The 25,829-nt window shown below is 44.6% G+C and overlaps 1 protein-coding gene across 2 annotated transcripts in view; it reads left to right on the forward strand.

Annotated features, from left to right (window-relative positions):
- Positions 1-25,829, forward strand: part of VPS53 (VPS53 subunit of GARP complex) — a 98,908-nt gene that overhangs the window by 6,652 nt on the left and 66,427 nt on the right. Inside the window, exons 1-4 of one of the 2 annotated variants that reach the window (XM_075120778.1) lie at positions 792-944; positions 7,950-8,030; positions 9,233-9,282; positions 10,144-10,210. In XM_075120778.1, coding sequence (XP_074976879.1) covers positions 861-944; positions 7,950-8,030; positions 9,233-9,282; positions 10,144-10,210 — 282 coding nt within the window. In that variant the 5' untranslated portion in view covers positions 792-860. Of the gene's footprint in view, positions 1-791; positions 945-7,949; positions 8,031-9,232; positions 9,283-10,143; positions 10,211-25,829 lie in introns of those variants that run through there. The other variant, XM_075120779.1, reaches the window with a different exon arrangement.

Raw genomic sequence — 25,829 nt, forward strand, 5'->3', positions numbered from 1 at the left:
TCCTGCTCCTCCAGTGCTGCCAGCCCCCTGCTCCCAGTGCCCCCTCCTGCTCCTCCAGTGCTGCCAGCCCCCTGCTCCCAGTGCCCCCCCCCGCTCCTCCAGTGCTGCCAGCCCCCTGCTCCCAGTGCCCCTGCCTGCTCCTCCAGTGCTGCCAGCCCCCTGCTCCCAGTGCCCCCTCCCGCTCCTCCCGTGCTGCCAGCCCCCTGCTCCCAGTGCCCCCGCCTGCTCCTCCAGTGCTGCCAGCCCCCTGCTCCCAGTGCCCCCTCCCGCTCCTCCCGTGCTGCCAGCCCCCTGCTCCCAGTGCCCCCTCCTGCTCCTCCAGTGCTGCCAGCCCCCTGCTCCCAGTGCCCCCGCCTGCTCCTCCAGTGCTGCCAGCCCCCTGCTCCCAGTGCCCCCTCCTGCTCCTCCAGTGCTGCCAGCCCCCTGCTCCCAGTGCCCCCTCCTGCTCCTCCAGTGCTGCCAGCCCCCTGCTCCCAGTGCCCCCTCCCGCTCCTCCCGTGCTGCCAGCCCCCTGCTCCCAGTGCCCCCTCCTGCTCCTCCAGTGCTGCCAGCCCCCTGCTCCCAGTGCCCCCTCCTGCTCCTCCAGTGCTGCCAGCCCCCGCTCCCAGTGCCCCCCCCCGCTCCTCCAGTGCTGCCTGCCCCTGCCCCTGCCCCTGCCCCTCTCCCGCGCTTGCATTGCCGCCTAGTGCCCCATCCCCCTCGCTGCCCTTCCCGCTCCTCGTCACTCGCGACCCCATCCCCGCCCCCAGGCCCGCGGCTGCCCCGCCCCCGAGCCGGGCGCCAGCAGGCGGGGCGGCCGCTGGTTGGCCGGAGTCCTCCGGCGTCCCGGCGCTCCCGGAAGCGGCGCGGGGCAGGCCGGGATGGAGGAGGACGAGCTGGAGTGTGTGGAGGAGCTGGAGGCCGTGCTGCAGCTGGCCCCTGAGGTGCAGCTGGCCATAGAGCAGGTGAGGGCCGGGCCGGGCCGGGCCGGGGCTGAGAGGGGCGGGGGCGCTTCCCTCGGGAGGGGCTGGTGGGGGGCAGGGGCGCTCTCCCCTGGGGGAGTTGGGGGTAGGGGGCAGGGGCGCTCTCCCCTGGGGGAGTTGGGGGTAGGGACGCTCTCCCCTGAAGGGGGTGGGGGGCAGGGATGCTCTCCGCTGGGGGAGTTGGGGGGGCGCTCTCCCCTGAAGGGGTTGGGGGGGGCAGGGGCGCTCTCCCCTGGGGGAGTTGGGGGGGGCGCTCTCCCCTGAAGGGGTTGGGGGGGCGGGGCGGGGACGCTCTCCCCTGAAGGGGCTGGGGGTGGGGGGCAGGGATGCTCTCCGCTGGGGGAGTTGGGGGGGCGCTCTCCCCTGAAGGGGTTGGGGGGGGCAGGGGCGCTCTCCCCTGGGGGAGTTGGGGGGGGCGCTCTCCCCTGAAGGGGTTGGGGGGGCGGGGCGGGGACGCTCTCCCCTGAAGGGGCTGGGGGTGGGGGGCAGGGATGCTCTCCGCTGGGGGGGGACGCAGGGGTGCTCTTCTCTTGGATGGGGGCTGAGATTCTGGTGGAATCTTAGATTAATTTATCATCATTCAGGTAGTATTAACTTTCCTAGTAAATGAATGTCTGTCCATGCCTCAGCCTTTCCCCTCTGTTGCTTCAGGCCTGGACTGTAGAGGGAGCCAACCTGCGTGTGGTTTTTATCAACCATTATAGGCTTAAGTGAACCACAAAAGAACTGCCTGGCTGATTTGGATCTTGGCGAAATATCGCCCTGTCCCACCCTTTCAAAGGAGGCCATTGGTTTTCAGAGGCATGCTTCAGGGCTGTCACAACCCTTTTCAGTGAGCAGCCCACACAGATCCTTCTAGAGCCAGAGTCCTCAGATGTACCTTAAAATTCTTTGTGCTCCAAAGCAGATGCAATGGAATTAACAACAGCCTGTGGTGAAATCCTGGCCCTGTTAAATGCAGTGGCAAAATTCACATGGACTTCCCTTGGGCCAGGATTTCACCCTTGGTGTCTGAACAGGAACCTGTCATAGGTGAAAATCTAGAGGCAGGGAATGGGAGCTGCCTCACAACACATCGCTCAGATGATCCTCTTGGGTGTTAAAAGAAAAGGAGGACTTGTGGCACCTTAGAGACTAACCAATTTATTTGAGCATGAGCTTTCGTGAGCTACAGCTCACTTCATCAGATGTTTGCCGTGGAAACTGCAGCAGACTATATACACACAGAGAATATGAAACAATACCTCCTCCCACCCCACTGTCCTGCTGGTAATAGCTTATCTAAAGTGATCAACAGGTGGGCCATTTCCAGCACAAATCCAGGTTTTCTCACCCTCCACCCCCCCACACAAATTCACTCTCCTGCTGGTGCTAGCCCATCCAAAGTGACAACTCTTTACATAATCAAGTCGGGCTATTTCCTGCATAGATCAAGGTTTTCTCACATCCCCCCCCACCCCCATACACACACAAACTCACTCTCCTGCTGGTAATAGCTCATCTAAACTGACCACTCTTCAGGTTTAAATCCAAGTTAAACCAGAACATCTGGGGGGGGGGGTAGGAAAAAACAAGAGGAAACAGGCTACCTTGCATAATGACTTAGCCACTCCCAGTCTCTATTTAAGCCTAAATTAATAGTATCCAATTTGCAAATGAATTCCAATTCAGCAGTTTCTCGCTGGAGTCTGGATTTGAAGTTTTTTTGTTTTAAGATAGCGACCTTCATGTCTGTGATTGCCTGACCAGAGAGATTGAAGTGTTCTCCGACTGGTTTATGAATGTTATAATTCTTGACATCTGATTTGTGTCCATTTATTCTTTTACGTAGAGACTGTCCAGTTTGACCAATGTACATGGCAGAGGGGCATTGCTGGCACATGATGGCATATATCACATTGGTGGATGTGCAGGTGAACGAGCCTCTGATAGTGTGGCTGATGTTATTAGGCCCTGTGATGGTGTCCCCTGAATAGATATGTGGGCACAATTGGCAACGGGCTTTGTTGCAAGGATAAGTTCCTGGGTTAGTGGTTCTGTTGTGTGGTATGTGGTTGTTGGTGAGTATTTGCTTCAGGTTGCGGGGCTGTCTGTAGGCAAGGACTGGCCTGGTTTCAGAGGAACAGCCGTGTTAGTCTGTATTCGCAAAAAGAAAAGGAGTACTTGTGGCACCTTAGAGACTAACCAATTTATTTGAGCATGAGCTTTCGTGAGCTACAGCTCACTTCATCAGATGTTTCAGAGGAACAGCCGTGTTAAAGTTAACAAGTTAAGTTGCAGACTTTCTTTGAATGAGCTAGAGGGGATGATGGAGACTGATGCAGCTGCAAGGATGCACGGCACCTATCAATAAGGAAGGCAGCAGCATTTCTTTGTCATTGTTCTTGTGGGTGTCGTTTATGCTGTGAGGTTAATGGGTTTTTTTTTGTTTTTAAAGCAATATCCCTGACACTTTGGAATCTTTTCATGGGATGGGTGGAAGAGAGGAACTTGATGCTGAACAGTTGAACCATTTTCACTGAGAACCTTGAGCGCAGCTAAATTAATCCTGAGGTCTAATGGAAACTGGAATTTGGCTGTAATAATAATACTTTGCATTTCATAGATTCGTAAATGCTAAGGCCAGAAGGGATCATTATAATCACCTAGTCTGATTTCCTGCATGACACAGACTAAAGAACCTCATCCAATATTCTCTGAGCTATAGCATATTTTTTAGAACAATAGCCAGTCTGGAGGATCCACCATGGATAGTTATTCTCACTGGTAAAAAAAAATAATAATAATTGCACCTTACTTTTGAATTTGACTCACTTTAGTTTCCAACTACTGGGTCTCGTGCCTTTTTCTGCTAGTGACACTTTAAAGGAACTTAAAGTGCTTGCAAGGACTAAGTTAAAGGAACAGTATTAATTCAAATTTGGCCCCACATTTAATTTTTTTTAAAAAAAAGCTCTAAAGCCAATGGCAAATGTTCTTATAAATTATAAAAAGCAGTGAAAATGGTTGTTTTAAAACAAATATTTTGCTCCACTGTTGGAAATTCAATCAACTACAGCACTAAGAACATGAGAATGAAATTGGCTATAAACAAAGGTGCTACTGACTGTCAGTGGCCAAGCTGAGAGTAATGGAAAAAGTTAGCATCCCAGGTAAATAAATTTGTTTATTGCATATGATTTTAAAGTTGAAGACTTCAGGTCTTGCCTGTGATGTATCATAATCCCTATGTTAGAGATGGAGAGCCACCTAGAGACCACAAAACAGCAGGCCGTTAATCTTAGTGAGAACTTTAATTCCTTCAGGGTGGTGAGATTTCTTTCCTTTTCCTCACAAAAACATTTTAAATTCTATATGGAGAGTTAAGATGGGGAGTTTTATATGGAGATTGACTTTGGTCTAGTGTCTGGGATCAAATCTGTTCAATGTAATCACAACATAAGCAGAATTTCCCACTGCTTTGGGCCAGTAAAGATTGTTTAGGGAACTAGACAAAGTTTGTAACGTTTTTGTTAAACTGTGCATATGTAAATCTCCACTTTTGCTATAACCATAATATTTTTTTACATGTTGCTACAGTCAAATGGTTCTAACAGGGAGACTTTGCCAATCTACTGATTGGTTCCATGTCTTACTCCTGGTGGAATTCTGCACAAAAATATTAAATTCTGCACCAAAAATTAAAAATTATGCGCACAATATTTTAAATTTCTGCAAAATTTTCCACATTTTATTTGTCAAAATAATGCAATATAATCATGCCAGTTTCAATTATTTTGGCAGTTTATTTAAACTACAATACAATGGATGGAGAATGGGAGTGGGGAGCATTGGAAGAAATCCCCAAACCCCCTTGCCTAATAGTTTTGACCCTTTATTTCTAGTTATTAGTCAACAAATATATGCAGCCATATGCTCAGTGTTACATCACAGGCAACTAAACAGCAAGGGGGGCTTGGAAATCAAACTCACCATCTCCAGAAAGGTAAATACCAAACAATTCATGGAGCACATTTTGACAGGAATTTTTTTCAGTCCAAAAATTTAGACCATTTCCAATCACTAAAGCACCATAGGCATTTATAAAGCCATATTTTCCTTTACACCACTCTGGCAATGTAAAAGAGCCTTAAAACTTTTACATCTGTTTTATACTCCTGGGGGAATTCACAAAGACAATGGGAACAATTCACTAAGCAGGCAGGTTGTTACATTCTGCTCTGCCCCATGCCTACCTCCCCAGAAACAACCCAAAGCCCTCTTCTCCACGCCAAGTGTGCCGCAATAGCAAGCAAGTGGGACAGAGTGCCTCTCTCTCTCTCACACGCATGACTGCTCAGCCTTCCCGCCCCGTCCTAGTGATGATTTATGTCTCTATCTGCTGCTCCAAGTGCCTGAACCAACCTGCCTGCACTGCCAGGGAGGGGCTCATGCCCGCTCTTGTGGGCTTTCCTTTGCTTCCCTGTCAGAAGCCATTTTTCTGTGGGGAAGCAAAGAAATCTGTGGGGGACATGAATTCTGTGCATGCACAGTGACGCAGAATTCCCCCAGGAGCAATATCCAGAACAGTTTATGGTCCAAGGACTGCGTGCAGAATAGCAAGTGACCTTGAGGTAGAAAGGTTCACAAAGCGAGTGACTCTCCTGGAGTGTTTTGAAGGAGGCAAAGGGAAAAGGGTTTAGCAAATATTAATTACAAGACTGTGTGGGGGATTGCATGAAAGGAGGCACAGAACCGGGAATAAACAAAGGATGGTCTTATGGTTAAAGATGGGGTTCAGAAATCTGAGTTCAAGTCCCAGCTCTGCAACAGGCGGATGAGGGGTGGGGAAGATGCTGGATTCATTAGCTAATGCATTAATTGTAATGTTGTTAGGCTTGATGGTTCAAGTGGTCTCCTCCAGCACTACCCCTGCATCTTAGTGAGCAAGCCACACAGGGTTTTCTGATGCTGTGTCTTGTAAATAAAAATTTTGATTTGCTGATTTAAAAAAAGTCAGTGTAAACTTCAAAAGATCAATATAAAATAATGATTTTTAGCTCCCCTGGGATTTTTTATACCAGGCACCATTAGCTGTAAAGGCTGATATGAATCAGCAGAGGAGGCAGGCTGTCAGGGATAGCAAGGGAGATTTCACCATTCTGCTGCACTAGAGAATACCGCAGTGAAGTAACATATTCATCTTTCCTGCAACTTTTCTGTAGTGGTTGAGGAAGCTTGACCCAGGCTGCTTCCCCTTCTCTACTGTATTATGACCTCCTGGATATTTAGTGTCTCCTCTCCCCCCATTACCCTTATTACAAGCCAGAGATGCTATACTTTTTTCATAAATATTGTCTTAGTTTTATGTGGAGCCTTTTCATCACCTCTCCACCTCGTTGTCCTGTAGTACCTTGCTGGTCTAGTGCTTAGGGGCACTCAGTTCGATTTCACTGCTCAGTTCATTTGTGCCCCTGCAATGTTGCCAAACTTCACACTCAGCTTACAGTCCTACTGTCTTTTCTCTTCAAATGCTCAGTCAGATATGCTTAGCTGTGTGTCTGCTCAGTTACGTGCCCAACCATAATCCCCTCCACACATCCTGAATATGATGGACATGTTTAAATCTCTCGGAATCGATGACTCTCCTTACAGCCATTGCCAACCTTCATCTTTCATAAGAACTTTGGGCACTGTCACTGCTTGCCCACGAGAAACAGCAGACGGTAGCAAGACAGACTCAGTTAGTCATCAAACTGCAGTTGCCAGCTAGAGTAGGAGTCTGAGACAAACTGAGTTTTGTGTTGTTTTTTGGCAAGACTATTAGCTATCGCCATTGATCTGTTGTGCTATCTCTAAGTGTTGCCCAGTAGAAGATCAGGGAGTCAAGCCACCTGGCTTTTCTGTTCCTGATTTTGCCACTGATTTGCTGTGTGATATTGGAGAAAATCATTTAATCTCCCTGTGCCTCAGTTTCTAGAGTGCCCCAAGTTCCTCAGCTGAAAGGTGGATAAATACCATATTAATAGTAGTGAGGACCTCTAAGTTACAATCCTTTCAGAGATACTAGATTTTCCCTTTGAAAAAAAGCATATCAAATTTAGATACTCGATGTGCTAAGCTAGCAAAAAGTTTGAATTGAAGGTTTTGTGTAGGATTTTCTTTGGCCTAATGCAGCTGCCTCTCGCCAGCTTGGAATGACTAGAATGACGCACACGGGTGACACTGCACAATGGCTGATGTGATTTACTGTATGTCCAGGACGTGGTTTAGACTGGGGAGGGAGGGATTGATGGCTGCATGGCACAGAACGGACATGGTAACTGGGAAGGTAATACATCATATATTTATGATGGAGGAAAAATAATTTAACAACCTTACTTGGATCATTTGAGCGCCCTCTGAAGATAGATTAGAAAGAGTTGCTGCTCTTTTCTGGGATAACTAGATCATTTAACAGATTGACCCTCTCTCTCTTTTCCATGTTTGCCTGGTGAAATCTAGGTCTCCAGGGATCTAGTTTGACCATTTTCTTAATTCATCGTGTTTTATATTACAAGTTTGTGGAAGAAAACATCTCATCTCTCACCAGATGGCCCTACCCAAGAGAAGGGCATGGTCTCAGCGTGAGCTTTTAATTTCCAGGCAATGATGAAAACATGAACATCATTTTAGATACATAATTAATAGTTTCTGTCTCTTGGGAATTTGTAGCACATGATTGATTGTGCTGGTATTGAATCTCAGGATGTGCATATATATTACATCTGTGTTTACCCAGTCTGATAAATGCAGGAATTTTAATAGGACAAAGACTTCCAGGGGTGTAGTCACAAAAACTATTTATTCTCCATTGAATAAAGGCCTGACTACTCTCCATGCAGACCTGTCAGGACCATGCTGTTAAACATAATCCCATGTCTGTGTTTTAGTTATTAAAATAACAGATATAGTTTAAAGTTACAGATGATCAAGCTGATATTTTGTGTTTCTTTCTCCACTCTCTAGGTGTTTCCCAGCCAAGATCCACTGGACAGGGCAGACTTCAATGCTGTGGAGTATATTAATACTCTCTTTCCAACTGAGCAAGTAAGTCAAATGCTTGGGGTTCTGCTGTCCCATGAGCCATGGGGTAATCTTAATGGTGACTCAGTGTGTAAATCACCCTGCATGTCCATAGGAAGACAGGTTTAAAAATATACCCAGGGCTTCTTTCTGAAGAGCAGCAAAATTATGACTTTCAGAGGCAATTACTTCTTAAACTCAGACCTGGTGACATAGAATGACAGTCTCCCAACGTGCTAGCTGCAGCTTCAAAGATAATGAAAATTCCATTTTGGTCTCTAGAAAGAAACAGTTTCATGATGCAGGGGTCGGTCTGTTTTTGCAGCTGAATTTCAGATCCTGCTGGATCAATATACTGGGAGGCCCCAAGGATTCTAGCCACACCAGGGATGTTTTGAACGTGAAGCGTCAGAAAGTCCAGTCACAATCAGACTAGATTTTAAAACCATCGTTTCCTTTCAGGGATAAGGAATGGAGATCTAGTGGGGTCAAATCCTTCCCTAGTTCCAACCCACGAACTAGGCTTGGCTTGGGGTTGGGAGGTCTGTTGAGATGGGGAGGTCCCTTCTGCAGCATAACAGACCTTGGGTGAGCTCCTGAAAACTTGCTGGAACTTCCTAGATTCTGCTGCGTTTGGGTCAACTGCAGCAGCAGAGCAAGCGGTAGGATTTTTCCTTTTAGTTGCTTCTGTTCAACTTGTTCTGCTTGGTTTGCTCACACCCAGATACCAGTCAGGCATCCTTCATTGCCAGGTATCCGTGGATCTCAGGCATTCAGGGCCCATTGCATTCATCTGGAGGTTGCTGAAGTTCAAAGTACTGTATGGTTGAACCCTACCATACTTTGATCCTATTTGCTCTTTGACTGCGTTATCCACTAGAGGTCACCATCACCTTTCCCTTTAACTGCTTCCTCTGAGGGAGGATTCGTACAATCGCAAAGAGAAGTTGTAGTTGTACTCAGCGTGTTTATGCATGTGCAGGGGCGAGTTGAAGAGTCATTGGAGTCTGTAGATCTGGCTTCTGTTCCAAGCTCTGTCACTGACCTCTACGTGACCTGAGCACGTCGCCAAATTACTTGGTGCCTCAGTTTCCCTATCTATAAAAGGGGGATAGTGCTATGAAAGAAAATGCCAAGTGTTATTCAAAGGGAGGTTTGATTCTGCGAACTGCGTGTATGTACTGAAAAAACATTTTTCTTTTGAAAAATTGTTTTTTATCTTGCAGTCTTTGGCAAACATTGATGAAGTTGTGAACAAAATCAGACTGAAAATAAGGTAAGTAGCACTCTGTTTCCTTTCATTGTCACATAGATGGGAAATGGCCATATGGTCATTAGACTTAATATATTTCCATTAAAGATCAATCTTTGCACTGCTGCTGGTTCTAACTCATTTTATTTGAAGCTAGGTAGTTTTATGCTTGAAATGTAAATATCTTTGAAGAAAGAGTTGGGCAGAGGTTTAAAAAAAGAAAATATTTCTAGTACATTTTATAATTTAATTAAATTTTACATTCAACTCTTTCCTATAATGTATGCCACTCAAATAACATAGCTCTAACGCAGTGTTTCTCAACCTCACAAAAGACAACGGTGGGAATCGTGGGGCACTGAAAAATGTGTTACAATGCTAAAGCGAAGAGAAACAAAACTCCCAGAATAACTTGGGTGGCCAAAACCTTCTGTGTTGGTGAGATCAAATGTCGTAGCTGCAGTAATAGTTGTAGTGCACAGACTTTATTGTCGTCATTCTTACGTTTGCTATAAAGGTAAGGATAACAAATGAGGGGGTTGTGAAATTTTGTTTACTTAGAAGAAAGGTCTTGTCTACCTGAAAGCTCTGCTCTAGTCCAGGAGAACCAGAAGGGGAAACTGCCCAGTCTGATACCATTGGCCAACTGGTGTGAAATGCAAAAAGTGAATTGGATTTTGAAACTAATTTTCATATTTTGACAATATTCAGTGTTGTTGCTGATATCCGAGAGACTATCAGGTGTTTATGAAAATATCAGTTTTATGTTGTCAGCACCATTTAAAAACAAACCAAGCCAGGTACAATTTTTTTTTTTTTTTTTGGTGCACTGGTTTTCACAAACTGTCTGTTCCTTATGCTGACACTGTCTGCTTTTCCCTAAAGGAGGCTGGATGACAATATTCGAACAGTAGTGAGAGGACAGACAAACGTGGGACAGGATGGCAGACAGGTAAATGTGTCTTATATCACATAAAATCCCAAGGCTCTCTTCTCCCTCTGCTATGGCATGCAGAAGTCTCATAGATGCGTGGACTTTAAGGTCAAAGGGGACCATCATGGTCATTAGTCTGACCTCCTGCACATTGAAGGCCACAGAACCTCATGCACCCATTCCTGTAATAGACCCCAAACCTCTGGCTGAGTTACTGAAGTCCTCAAATCTGGGTTTAAAGACTTCAAGTTACAGAGACTCCACCATTTACACTTGCTTAAACCTGCAAGTGACCGTGCCCCATGCTGCAGAGGAAGATGGAAAACCCCCCCCAGGGTCTCTGCCAATCTGAGCCCGGGGGGAAAATTCTTTCCCGACCCCAAATATGGCGATCAGTTAGACCCTGAGAATGTGGGCAAGACCTGGGAAAAGATTCTCTGTAGTAACTCGTAGCACTCTCCCATCTAGTGTCCCATTGTAGAGATGCTACTAACATCTTGCACACACATATGTAACACTGTATATACCACGGAGAATGAATACACTAAGTCATATTGAAGAGTCACTTACAGGACAGCTGTTATTACTATCTTCTGATTAGCCTATGGAAGGGGGCAAGAGAGAAATTGAGTTTAACGAAATCAAAACAGAAACATGATGCTTGCAGTTGTCAGTCTTTGAAGTTGATTCCAGAGGTATAGGAGTAAAGCAAATAAAAACAGGCCCGCTGTTAAGTGGGAGTGGATAGCTCAGGGGATTGGTACTAGGATATGGAGCCTTTTAACCAGGTCACTTGTTGGAATGTCCCAGGTCATTACTGTCTGATCGAGTGGCCCCCATGAAATGAGATGGCAGGTTTCAGTTTATTCCCTATTTGACAAGTGTCCATACCCCAATACCCAGAACTTAATAGCAAGACACAGGATATAGTAGCCATGAAGACTGAACTACCTTCTTACCCGTTGATGTGATTCGACGTTGAGGCAGCTAGCAATGTTGCTGCATGTCCTGTAGCTGTTTTATGGGTAAACAGGGAGCTTCCATATCAATCCAGCACCTTCCATGAGCATTACATTTAGTATTAAGAAGAGAAAACAATGTTTAAAAAGTAGTACCTGGAGACGGGACTGCCTTTCCCCCGCTAGTAAGACCTTTTGGATGTATTTTTCAGTTTTTTCCCTCAGTACAGTTTTGTGTGGGTTTGCTCCTTTCCTTCTCACGCACACAGTGACAGACTCTGTTGAAAGCCTCAATCTGAAGTGCACCTGCTTGCAAAAATCTACCATGATGAAAGAATAACTGCATAGGCAAATAAAAGCACTTGAGCCCATGTGCTAAATGATGAAAGATGAGCTGTTCTGCATGGAAAGGACACAGACCACCATTAAAACATATTCAGTTTGCCACTCCCAATAGACTGATCTTCTAGTTTATAGTCACAAATAAAATAACCTATACAAGTAGGTCTTATGAACTGTGGACTGAGCCCAGAGCTAGGAGCCAAGGACTTCTTGAGTTCTCCTTTTTCCGCTACTGATTCTTGCTGTGGTTTGAGTAAATTATTTAACCTCTCTTTGCTTCAGTATTAGCATCTGGAAAATGGGGGTTGTTTACCTATCCCAGGAGGACTGTTTAACATTGGTATGGTTCCCTGAGCACTAAATATTACCGAGTCAGGGACAGATATCATGATGGAGACTGGAGACTATTCCTAGTATAAGAGAAAATGTGAAAGACAGCCTGGGTCAGGAGTGAAGTGGGGGGCCAGCAGAGTGGTCAGGAGAAGGGTGTCAGAAGAAATGAGGTCAGAAATACACGTGGAAGGGGAGTTGTTGAGGCTGAGGAAAAGCCAGTGCAGCAGATAGAGAAGAGGGTTGAAACGTGCTCAGGGTGACAAAAGTGGGACAGATGGTTTTGGCAGCAGCTTCTCGGACAGACTGAAGGGTGGAGGGCTGACCGGGAGAACACAGAGAAGAGGAGGAGAGTGTAGTTAAGGAGAGAAATGATTAGAGCATGGCCTAGGATTTTGGCAGGTCCAGAGGATGAATTTGACGAGGGACACAAAATAAAAGGAGCTGTTCCCACATGGTGACAAAAGGCCACAGCTCAGCAGAGTATGTCGGTGCTGAGCATCAGTGGAAATGCTGACTGTGGAATCCTGTGTAGAGAAACCTTTTGCAAGAACCGCTGGACAGAACTTAAAGAGGCTGCTTGGGTTTACCAGGGGAAATGATGACTTATTGGGTGAGTTTCCTAGGCTGTTGGCGGATGTGTACTGTGGAGGTCCAGCACCCTCCATGTAAATCTGTGCCTTATATGTCTCACATCCTTGAGTTCCTTAGAAAGTCACTGTGCCATATTGAAACAGTGCAGGCGTTGGCCAGTACCCTGTGCACACTTGAAGGGTAAATATTGTTTTGAAGCCCCTAGTTAGTTTGCCTGTTAAGGGACTAATTAAAATTCCATCAGAATAAAACCACGGAATACTTACATGTGTGTGGCATGTTTATGCAGAGCCCCTTTAAAGTAGCTTAGTGCAGTATTCAGGCATGAGCGTTTCCATGTTGAATCACTTTACTGCTGTTCAAGGTAATAGCACTTTATTTTACTGAACGTAACCAGAGTGTGTCATGTTAAAGGCAGGTACTCATCTAGAAATGCAACTAAGCTTTTAATCCTTTCAAAGAGTTTGAAATACTGACACCAAGAAATTGTTGAAAGCATTATTTTCTCTTAAGGATCTGTGTGTATTTTAAAGGATGTATGCTTTCCTCTCTGTCTGTACAACGTACATGTATATATGTGTGCACACATGTTTTATACATGGATTGCTGGAACAAAGCTGTGTCAATATTGGGAAGGGCAGACCTAGAAGTATAAAGCTTGCAGAAATGTCAGTAATTCCAGGCCTCAGATATTTGTAGGTCAAAGGGTACTGCAGTTGAGCAGGTCAGATTACAGAGAGAAAGTTGTGAATAGCATTTCAGTTAGAGATGGAATTTTGCATTCATCTCCCCAGAACCCAGACAGAAAGGAAACACAGAAGAAATAATTGCTATTCCTGGCCTCTCCATAGTTCTTTCTTTCTCAGTGGCTCAGGATGCAGGCGAATGGAGAGAGAGGCCATTTCAGATAATGACCTTGTTAATAGTTCTTGTGGGTGAAAATCTTGATCTTTAGCACTGGCTGTCTGTTCTTTTGCTGAAGGGAGCCTTTGTTTGACTAGCGCATGTTCAGTGGAAATATGGATGCTCAGAAATGTTAAGTTTTTTTTAGGGCAAGAGGCCCAGCTTTTCCCTCTTGGATGGAACAGAGGAAGAGTTTAATTTTCCAAAGTATTGTAAGAATTTGTTACCAACAAGTGAGGCACATCTAAGAAAAACAGGTTTCAGAGTAACAGCCGTGTTAGTCTGTATTCGCAAAAAGAAAAGGAGTACTTGTGGCACCTTAGAGACTAACCAATTTATTTGAGCATGATGCTCAGCTATGGAGAGAATCAATGCCGTTGTAAAGAGAGTGGAACTTTTAAAAAAACAGCAGCATGCTTCAGGAGCAACAGCCATGCTGACCAGGAAGCCCTATTTATCCCCTTCTGTCTGGATCCTATGTTCTATATGTCATCTGAATTCTCCAACAATTATATTTTTCCTGGCAGAAATTTCCCTGTCTGGTGATTCCGAGTGTCTTCTCATTCCTTATCACCCATTTTTTAGTTCATTTTGTCTTTTGGGTTTTGCTGGAAATTGATGCATGTGTAGAACTGGCAGCTACTGTGTAACCTTTTTACTTGCTAATCTATCTCTTTCCTGCTGTGCCTTCTCCTCTCTACTCCCAGAGACCAAGCCGTAGCAAACCATTCCGTGCTGCTTATCTAGAGGAGAGTTTCCCTTCACTGGTTGTTTTTAATTTACGGTATGTGGCAGATGCTGTAACCAGGTGACAACAGTCTACTCTGTGGAGCCGGGCTTGGTTTGTGCATGTTGCTGGAGGGATGTATAAATCTGTCAAAAACTTGCTTCGTTCCTGGATTGCGAGTTCTTCTGCATGTGTGTTTGGAGAAAGCATTTAATACTTCGTGAGTTTACCCAGTCTGTAATGTTATGATTAGGGAGACAGAGGTGTGTCTGAGCACAGGCTAGAGAGTCAGGAAGTCGTGAGTTCTAATCCCATCTCTGACACTAATTCACTCTTTGGCCTTGAGCAATTTACCTAGTCTCTCTGCATCAGTCTCCTCATCTCTGAAATGGGGATAATATCTGCCACACTTCCTCTACACTTTTCTCTAGCACATGGGACTGTCTTGCTTTTTTCTTCTCCAGAGGTGGTGTGGCACGCTCGAGTCCGATGATGTGCTTACACTCTGCATTTGACTCCTTTCTGAGTGTCGGACCATTTAAATAAACATAAGAATTTAATAAGTAACATTTTAAAATAACATTCTCTTTATGGCAAGACTCGGTCTCGTAGACTTTAAGGTCAGAAGGGACCATCATGATCATCTAGTCTGACCTCCTGTCTGAGAGCATGACAGGTTTGACCCAAATAAAAACTGTTGTTCCATTTGGACACTTTTGCAGAGTGCTTTCCTTACTAAAGAGGAACTTGGCTGGCAGAGAGTTTGCAATTCACTAATCACGTTTTGTATTTTGAAGCCAAACATTAAAAATATCCACAACAAGAACACTTAAACCTCAGATACCATGTCCTGGTTGTAATGATTTCGTAGCAGCTGAGATGGCCATCTTGAGTTTAGTACACAGCATGCTAGAGTGGCTTTAAAGAAGCCACTCCCATCTCTTAACCATATAACAACACGTAGGTGATCAGAAGAAGCTGTTCAGGTCTGTCATGTCCACAGAGAGGTAGCCCAGTGTCATATTTTTAGTGCCAGTTGTAGTAACACGGGTTCTGATGCTGCCAGGGGCTGAGCAACTGCTGATTTCTGTGGGCCTGGAGGATACCTTGTAGAATTGAGGGTAAATCACTGTTTATAAAAACACCCTGGAAAGGCTTTGATCTTCTTTCCAAAGAAATATAAACCCCAACAGTGATGCTAAAACAACATGAAAGGTTTTATTTGAGCCAACAAAAGCCAGGAGGAGGTGCCAAGCGGCACTCTGCCCTAAAGGAGGCAGTTCACTGTGGTACAAGTTATTTACGTATGGTTGGGAGCGGGCAGAATTGTGGATACAGAAGTTTATTCTCCCCTCTGTTTTTATTAAGGGGAGTGACATGTACATTGCTGGAGGGGAGAAGAATATTCAGAAATGTAACCCTTGTCTTTGCGTTTCCCATCTCTCTTCTGCATAACTTGGCTGCTGAATGAGGGAGCAGGAGTCTGGAGCCTTTCATTTGTAGGTGGCTGGTTCAGATCCTTTCTATTCCAGTGAGAGGGGCCACTAAAGAGCTGAGCACAAGCAAAGTGAGGGTGCTCTTTTTTATTTGCCAACTGCATCTTCCCCTTCTGTCCAGGAGGGGGGAGCACAACATTGCTTTTGAGAACAGGCTAGCATTTGGTTTTGCTCATCAGCTGGTGGAAAAGAGAGAGTCTGGGAAAGGTATGGTCTGTACAGTGTCTCAGATTTCTCACACGGGCTGCAGAAAGCTCAGATGCTCCCGATCGTGGGTCTTTGCCTGCAGCAGGAGGGTGTGCTCGCAGTGCAACATCCGGCCTTGAGACAGAGTGAAACACAGGACCAGGAGCCAGGAAGTATGGAGTTCTAATCCCATGTCCAACGCTAAGAGCCTCTGTGCTATAAGCAGGTCACTTAATCACTCGGTCTCAGTCTCCCCTTCTGCAGTATGGGGATAATACTACTGTGCTTCCCAGGGCCATTGCACACATTAATGAGTGTTTGTCAAACAGATGAAAAATGCTGAATTTTACTCCCTTTTAAATGGAGTGCCCCAAATGTTTGATATTACCCAAAGGAAAAAAAATAGTAAGATGGTTGAAAATAAGTGCTTGAATTTAAAATTAAAATGAATCAAATGTAGCATCAAAGGAACCATTTAAACAGCTTTACAGGCTGGAGTGCTCCATCTTCTCCATATAGTATAACATTTCCCAGTTCAAAGCCATCTGCATTTTTGAAGTTTTGCCCTAGAATTTTCTACAAACGCAAAGGCCTTTAAATAGTCTGGCTCATTTGGCTTCCACTTTCTTGTGTGATATTTTTGTGACATCTGTAGGCAATGCCGTGAACTTCAAAAATTAACTTGCTAATTACCTCTTTATGGGGGAAAAACAACAGCTGTGGGTGGAACATTCCATAGCAGGGTGACACTTTCCTTGGGAGTCCCAGACATCAGCTATTTCTGATGCCTTGGGAGAGGCTGGGTATGCAGAAGCTGCTGTGGGTCAGTTGTAACAATATGTAGTTAGGGCTGTGCCTGAATTTTGTATCGAGCCAGTGCTGTAGATCCCCCTTTCGAGTTTTCTCAGATCTGACGTGGGAAAGGAGCTTACACTGCCCTTGCTCAAAAGCTAAGTTCCAGTGACTGCACATTTTCATATCTGCCCCAGGTTACGGTATGGGTAGTTCCCATTGCTTTTCCACTAAGCATTTAACGTTGTGAGTACGTTTCTAATTTGCTGCCAGTTAGTCCAGTTTATTACCAAAGCTTCTGAATATGTGAGCTATAATTTGTCTGACAATCACTGACTTTTTTATAATGTTCTTTTGGCCTGAGCTGCTTCACCCATTCCCTCAAACTCCCTTTCTGTAATTTATCCTCTGTGTTTTCAGACTATAATTTAACTCTTTTTTTGTTCCATCTCTGCAGCCAGAACATTTGCAAGCCTGAGTTATTAAAGGACAGGCAACTTGAAATCTAGTCCATTTCAAAATTACTTAGAATTAGTTTCACATCCAAGCCTCTCTGCCAATGTTTGTGGTTTTACTATTGAATTTCTTTATTTAAAATCCTCCCCCCCACCCCAACTTCCTGACCTTCACAAACAACAAGGGATACAAGGAAATGATTGAAACTGATGAAACAGGTTGTCTTTTATAGGGAAAAAAAATCTTTCCTTCCCAATCTTTTGTTATAGTGATGATAGGTTTTACTGTTTCAACAGTAGATGAACATTTTCAGATGGATGTGTGAATTTGTTTTTAAGTTGCTAGTGTGTTAAGTTGCTTTAAGAAAAACAAAACGTAATTTAACCTAGAGGATTTCCTAGCACAATGGGGCCCAGTCTAATTGGCTTCTAGGTCCCAGTGCAATATAAACGTTAAATAATAAGAAAAAGGAAGTGGACCTGTTCTGGACAGGGAACAGCCTTGCCCATTTTATGGCGGGTGAAGATATTAGTTTGGTAACTCAGTTGGCTTTGACTGGCTCCCAGATCTCTTTTTTTGACTCATAATATTGGAAATATGTTTTCCTTAACCATAGGAGTGCAGGAAAAAAATGGCAGCTGCTGGTGTTAATAAGAATGCAAGTAAATTCTTGCTGTCAAGCTTGCACCCAGCTCAGTGGTGGACATTTTAATTAGCTGTCTGGTACTTTCATAAACAATGCTGCAGATAAAGATAAATGTGTAGCACCCTTGCCGCTGGGGGAAGGTTAGCAATGCCTTCTCTTCCCAAGCCATGTGCACAGTGTAGGATCTTGCTATGTTTAAGCCTGTGAAAGGAGGAAGATGGATGCATCTGGTGTAGAGAAATACCCACAGCTCTCTTGGGTTTGGCAAGGTCTTAGACTGATGTGCATTGGATACTTACCCTCACTCAGCTATTTCAATTGAGATCAGAGAGGACTTTACCGAATGGATGCAGGGAGGACGGGAATTGCATATGGAGATTGAGCAGAGGAAGTGAGGTGAAAATGATGCAGGTGCCACTAAGACCTCCTGCAGCCTAGGAACGGGGAGGGAGCCTGGAAGGTGAGGATAAGGCCCCAATCTGGCAAAGCACTTAAGCCCGTCTGTAATTTAAAGCATGTGAGTAACCCACTGAAGACAGTTTTGCATAGGCTAGTTGTGCCCTCAATCTTGCTTCCTGCCACCTAGCCATTGTCCAATGCTTGTTCCCTCCTTCCTTAAGCTTGGTCCAGCAAAACACTGAAGTGCGTGAATAGTTGCTTTGAAGTCAGTGAGATGGCTAATATGCTTAAAATCACAAATATGCCTAAGTGCTGGGCTTTGGACAACAATTGCCAGGCAGGTAGACAGCTAAATTGGGTGTACAGCTAGGCTAGGCAACAACGTGCTCAGGTTACTGTCACTTCATCCTCTCTATCTCCCAGTGCCCACCCATTTATTTGTTTTACCCACGTGTTGTGTCTTGTGTTTAAGAAAAGATTTTCGGCATTTTGGGGTAGAACCTATCTATTTACTTAATGTTTTGTGCAGTGCCAAACACAGTGGGGCTGTGATTCCTGATCAGGGCCTCTGAGGCTACCAGTATAGCAGGTTAGCTGGAACAAGCAGGCTTTGAAGAGCCCTGTAAAATCATCAGCCTGTTAGCAACAAGTGTTTAAGCCTGACATTTTAAATAATATCATTTGTAGGCTTTTCTTTGGCACAATCGCTTTAATATCTCCCATGCCTCTTATGTAGAACACTCTTCTATCATGAACCATTCAACATTCTTGTCTCCTGTTTTTCTCTACAGAAACCTTTATCCTGATTGTTAGCAGGCAAAGGCGAATATTCAGGATTTTTGTGTGGAGTGTGTGTAGGTTGGGGTGGGGGGAATGCAGATTTAGGGAATGTCTTAAGCTCTGTGTGTAAGTTTTAAAAAAAACCAAAGCCACATTTCTTAAAACTCAGTCCTTGTGATTAAAGTCACACAGAGTTCTTAAGCTTTTGTAGCCAATGAATAATAAACAGAAGTCAAGCTGCCAAAATAAATCAAACTTAAGATTCATTTAGACTCATTTCTCTAGCAAGTTACGGCAGTTGGATGGTCTCTCTTCCAAGCTGCAGGAACACAGTAAGCCTTTCTAGTCTAAAACACGCTTATTGAAAAGGGTTTTAGGCAAATGGCATGCCAAGAAGAAATACTGTTGTTTATTATCCTTTTGGACATTGGCCATTAAAACTGGCATCTGCAACTACACAAGGAGATCAAGCATAACTTTTGCCATGTGCTGCGTAGCCAAGTTCAGAGGAGAAGCAAGTCGAAGCTTGACCTTTTCTTGTGCTTCGATATCATAAGTGGGTAAATGCAGTTTGTCACCATCCTGTAGCTCAGTGGTTCTCAACCGAGGGTACACTGACCCCGAGGGGTACCTCCTGAAAGACCTCTGCGTCCATCAACTCATCTAGATATTTGCCTAGTTTTACAACAGGCTACATAAAAAGCACTAGTGAAGTCACTAAAATGTCATACAGACAATGGCTTGTTTATGCTGCTCCATATACTATATTATACCGTAACGTGCATATATGCACTTTATGAAACATGCATGCCTTTTATGTCATTTACTGATGCATGCAAACATGTTAATGAGGTTGATGTTGTCATGGTGTGTATGTGGCTGCGATGTAAAAATGGATAGATTTTTTTAAAACGAGGAGCTGGAAGCAGTAGAAGTGGCGACAGTGAACTTGTAATTCACAGCCTCCCAGAATGACAAGGCTCACAAGTGAAAAACAGGTTCAAGTATCACACTGAAATGTAAGTTCAATATTTATATCCCAATCAATTTATTTTTCACTATAAGGTAAAAATGAAAGAAAGCAATTTTTTTGTAATAGCATGCTGTGATGTACTTGTATTTTTATGTCTGATTTTTGTAAGCAAGTAAGTTTTAAGTGAGGTGAAACTTGGGGGTATGCAAGAGAAATCAGTGTCCTGAAAGGGTACAGTATTCTGGAAAAGTTGAGAGGCACTGCTGTAACTGTCCAGGGTGTGGCTCGGGTCGTGTTTTGTGCTGGCAACAGGCAAACTTCATTCCCAGATGGACCCAAGCCCGGAGTAAGTTACAAAACAAGATCTTGCTGGGTTGGAGCTGGTGCTGTTTGCCTCACGCCAGCTGCATGAGAAGTCCACTCCAACAGTAAAAATTTTGACAACAGGCAGGAGTTTGAAGCTTGGTTTCACCATGCAGTGCCACCCCCCCCCCCCCCACCATGGGGAAACGTTTATTCCAGCCATTATGTTCACATACCTAGAGCTGAAGATCCGTCAGCATTTCCATTTATAAATCCCTATTTTCAGGGTTTGTAATGCAGCTGTACAATCATAGGCCTCAACCCAAGAGTGGATTTATTTTACAAAATCTGAAAAGGATTATTTTGGTCAGTTTTTGGACGTACACAATGTGCAAACCAAACATGGCTCTGATTGATCAAATGTGATTTGGTGGGAACAACCAAAATGCTGAGTTCTCAAATGGACTTTACAGGCATATAATTGACAAGGGCCCTGCCCTAAGGAGTTTACAGGCTAGGCAAATTTGATGCACAAGATTGCAGTTCAAATAGGGAGGTGCAGGCATGTTGGAGTGGAGATCAGGTTTGTTGAATCTGGAGGAGTAATGGAGGTCACTGACTGCAAGAGATAAGGGCAGCTCTCTGGAGCATTGTGGGTGGAACAAAATGAGGCATGGATTGGCATGTGGGAGGTGGAGACAAAAGGTTTAGAGAGGAACAGGAGCAGCATGGTGGGGGTAAAGACTCAACACGTATTCTAAAAAAAATTTAGATCCAGAAGAGAGAATTGCAGCTTGTCTACATAGGGAATTTACCTGTATCATTATACAGGTATGGTTATTCTGGTAAAACTCCTTGTCTGAAGACTTTTATTCCGGAATAGCGTCCATGTGGGGGTGTTATAGCAGTAGAATTACAGTGGAATATTTAAACTGGTATAGTTACGCTGGCCATTTTCCCTGTGTAGACAAGCCCTCGTCCACAGCATGTTACCTCAGTGGCTCATGATACGTCTACGCAGAAAAAAAAAAAAAAAACCCTCTGCATTTACGAGCTTGAGCCTTGGTCAAGTGATTTGGGTTTGAGCTGCAGAGCAAAAAATAGCAGTGTAGATGCTCGGGCTGGAGCCTGGGCTCTGAGACCCTCCCTCCTTGCCAGGGCTCCAGTCTGTGCTGCTGTTTATAGCCTTGCAGAGTGAACCCGAGTCAGTTGAACCAGGCTCTGAGGCTCTCTGCCGCGGGTGTGTTTTGCTATGTAGACCTATCCTTGCTCTAATAATCTGGAGGAGTTTCCAGTCATTCAGGGCTAGGCTGTAATTTTACAAACAGCCCTGAGTAAGGCGTGGGGAGTAGCCACACCTAAGGAGCAGTCGGGGAGCCAGCTGTGGTTCTGAGTCACAATTCCTCCCCTGCTCCCTGAGAAAGGAACAGGTCACTTCGCCCCTTCGTCTGGAGCAGTTTGCTCCCCATCGTGTGCCTGCCTGGCAAGTAGAGGGAGATGGAGCCGCGACTCCACTCTACCTGCTCTCAGTGGGGAGTGATGAGGGAGTAGCCGTTGCAGCCAGTCTCTGACCTGGGGTCGAGTGGGGCTTTGCTCCCTTGTGCAGCTAAGTGTGGGCTGTGACTATCTAGCCCTCATCGCATACTTACGTGATGAAGCCATAATAGTCACTGTGCCCAAATACAGTGACGTTAAGGGCTTTGCCAGGAGCCTGAGGCACCTGTCTAATTGCTATAGCGATGGGCCACAATGTTTCAATCCCAAATCAATGCATGTCACTGTGGCTTGGCTTATGTGCGCGTAAGCAATACAGTGTTGCAGGTGAGTTCACGGTCTTGGGTAGCCATGCTTTACCACCCCTTTGACTCATCCCTGGGCCCCCAAGTCAGACGTAAGGAGTCATCAATGCTATAGAAAAGGACAGCTCTGAAAGGCTTTTGGGTAAATATGGGAGTAGAGGTGTTATACCTCATTATGTCGCCCCAAACAATATGGAAGATCGTCTTCTGTTTCAGATCTCATGTGCCTGTCAGTCCTGGCCTGCCTGTTTAACACCCAGGCTAGACTTCTAACCACAACTATGGATTTTCTCTTTTTTTGGGGGGAGGGAAGGGGGTACAATTTGAAGCTTGATTCATTATTAACATAGCTTTTAAAGCTGGTTTGTTGAATAAAGACCCCTGCAGAGCCCTCTTTTTGGCTGAAAACTGGTTTCTGTTTGCAGCAAAAGGACTGACGATAGAAACCCATGTTCTGTGCAGGTGAGATTGGAACTTAGTTGGCTTTGCACATAAACTATAGAATTGTAGTAGCAATATAGCATTTTGTGTGTCCGTAGCACCCTTCACCTGAACAGGCTAGTTTGCTTTGCACCATGTGAGATAAATAGGTACTAGCCCCAATTTCCAGCTGGGGACGCTTCAGCATCCAGAGGACAAGTGACTTTCAGAAGGTCTCACGCACAGGCTGTAGATAGCAAGTACTAGAAGCTGGGAATCCTGATTCTCAGTCCAATGCCTTACTCACAAGAGCATCCCTCCACCCATAGATTGACTGTGCAGGTTTTTTGTGGGGTACAGCCAAATATTTCTCAAAGGGGCAGGGGAGAGAGTTAATGTTTTAAAGTAGTACATGTCCCCGTATAGTCAGCAGCAACAGGGTATGTGCCCCAGATGGGGGAAGCTTAGATTTTTTTCTTTTTTAAATTTTTTAAAGCGGCTGAAATTATTTGCATTTGGAACGCTTAGGCCCGTGTCTAGACTAGGAAAATAGGTAGCGTTTGAGCATGTGTAGGCTGTTTAAAACCTTTCAAAACCATGTCAATTGGTAAGTGGTCACTCCTAGTGGCGAGAGGGCTACTAGGATCAGGTACTGCAGTGATAAAGCCCTAAGGGCTTGTCTACTTGGTGAAAATGACCAGCACAGCTATAGCAGAATAGCTGATTCCACTATAGTTAACGCCAGTTAATCTACTTGTGAAGACAAGCCCTGGGAGAGCGAGCCTGGGTCACCTACAGCCAGCTAACAAGCCCTGGGAGAGCAAGCCTGGGCCACTTACAGCCAGTTTTAAAGCTGGTAAACTGAGTCCACGGGAGGTGCAATGTCCTGTTTAAAATCATGTCCGCTAATGCATATTAGCCAACGCGTTTTCCAGTACAACCTATTTTCCTAGACATGACCATGGACTAAGTGATGAGGGGTTTGTGTGTGGAGGCTGAGGTAGAGGCTTTCAGCAGAATAAATTGTAGGCATAAGAAATAAGTGTTCAGAGTTTCTCCAAACCATGCTCCTGTTTTCCCGAGGCTTGACTATATTTCAGAGCAACTTAATCCTAGATTGTGTTTTATCTTTGATGCAACTCTGACAGCATCCTCTAACATGAAATCCTAACAGAGTATTTTTTTGCCATTTCTCAAACTGGAGAGACTTGCAGGTATGAGACCTTAATAGAATAAATTGTTAGCGTGGTCACAGTATACAAAAGTCTCTTTGAAAGTGCTGCAGCTGAGGCTTTTTTGGGTTGTTAGATGGGAATTTATTTTTAACCATGCTTGAGGTTTTCATTGATTTCAATTGTAAGTGTGGCAAGGAATGAAAGAAGACTTAACTCTCTGCAGTTGAGAACGGGGAGGTTTCCAGAAGTTCAAAGCTCTCAGTATCCCAACCACAGCCCAATTTGTAACATGAAGGATACGTTTGGACTCTAAGAAATTGGGCAGATGTGTCAAGTGTCTATAAAATACTTAGCGCTGGGCAGTTTTCCAATATGAGTAATAACATCCAGTGGAAATGTATATTAACTAGAAGCAAATAAAACCAGCAAGTTTTTATTCCACACCAATCAGCATGTGGAAGTCATCTAAGTATTTTAACCATTATTGCTCAAGAGGGGACAGAACAAAGTGGATCCTAGTGGCCCTCAGGCCTAAAGTTTCCTAAGCAAGCAACCTATCCTAGCACATTTTTTCTATCCCCAATGAAAAGTTGTTCTCTCATAGTGCACAGACCTCGTATAGTTCCTTTTGTGTGAGGGTTTCCGAACCCCTAAATATTTAGCTGAGCTCCACAACAGCCCTGGAAGGGTGGGTAGGGGGTGTTCAGAGATCACTGCACCCACCCCTGAAATGTCGCCACGTCACTGGTAGAAAGTGGCAGCTGTTCAATAGAGCACAGCAACTCTGCCCTCCTTTTTAGGGTGGAGGTGAAGATGACTACCATGTCAACTTGGAATTGCAAGAGGAATTCAGACAGGTAGATCATAATTCCCTGTGTTGGATTTCGGGTAGGATGCTATGGGTAACACCCCTACTCCTGCACATAAGTGCTAGGACATCCTTTAATTGCCATAAGTGGCAAGAAAGTTGGTTTTAAAGGAACACAACCATTCAAAGTTGAATTGATTTAAAAAAGGTCAGTAGTGTCGGGTACTGCTTGACTTCCCCTGCCAGTTATGGTTTTACAATCACATTTTCATCTCTTAAAAATGTTTTTCCGTCCTTCTTTGCTATGCAAAACACCCAAAACCAACTCGTTAACAAGGGGAAACAATGTAACTGACTATACTCAAAGTGATCTTATGGTTACTTATAACAGTACTGAGGTCTGGTCTACCCTATTGACATATACCAGTTTCACACCCCGAGCAACATAGTTATACTGACCTTAACCCCCCGTGTAGACAGCGCTATGTTGGTGGGAGAGCTTCTCCGGGTGATACAGCTGCCACCTCTCAGGCAGGTGGATTAACTACGCCAATGGGAGAGCTCTCTCCCGTCAGCTTAGAGCGTCTTCAGTGAAGCACTACAGTGGTGCAGCTGCACTCATGCAGTGTTTTAAGGGTGGATTTGCTCTAAGTAAACAAATCTTTTTCAGACAGTGTCATCTTTCGTTGTGTGTGTGTTTGTGGTCAGTCTCTCACTCTCCTCCTTATGCACTAACCAAATACTGCAACATTTTGGTTTCAGTTGCTACAGGCAGTCGTTTAAATCCAAACAAACTGTTGTCGTCATCATCAGAACAAAGCTTCATGAAAATGTTGTTAAGCTTTGTCAAGCAAACCAAACCTTTATTTTGTGTCAACACCAAATTTTACATCTAAACTACCAAATGGTGCCCCATGACTTAAAAAGCATGGAACAGGTTTTCACACAGCTTTTCTGTTGGCAGGTTTCTGTGTGTGTCTGAGTGAAATGTTATGTTATCTCTCTTCTTAACTTAAAAAATTTCAGAGGTACAAAAAAAATGCCAAACATGCACAGGGCTCATCAATTAACTAGGTTTTTCTAGGTCAAAAAGAAATATGCAGCCCTCCGGCACCATTGAATCATTCAGAGCTACTACTGTGTTGTTTGAAGGTTATGTTTTAAGGGGTAAATGAAGGGGTTTGAAGTAAGCGTTAGGAAGTCAAATCAATATTTATTAGCAATTTCACTTCGTACTGGTGCTCCTGAAATTTACAACATTGTCAAGTTTTGTTGTTGTTGGGTGGAGGGATAGCTCAGTGGTTTGAGCATTGGCCTGCTAAACCCAGGGTTGTGAGTTCAATCCTTGAGGGGGCCATTTAGGGATTTGGGGCAAAAATTGGGGATTGGTCCTGCTTTGAGCAGGGGCTTGGACTAGATGACCTCCTGAGGTCCCTTCCAACCCTGATATTCTATGATTTACAGTTTTGGAAACTTGTACCTTGTTCTAAAAATTGCAGTATAAAACTTAAACTGAATACCAGCTGCTATTCCTGTCTCTTCTCTTCCC

This window comes from Caretta caretta, chromosome 17 (assembly GCF_965140235.1).
Source record: "Caretta caretta isolate rCarCar2 chromosome 17, rCarCar1.hap1, whole genome shotgun sequence".
Taxonomy (NCBI): Eukaryota; Metazoa; Chordata; order Testudines; family Cheloniidae; genus Caretta; species Caretta caretta.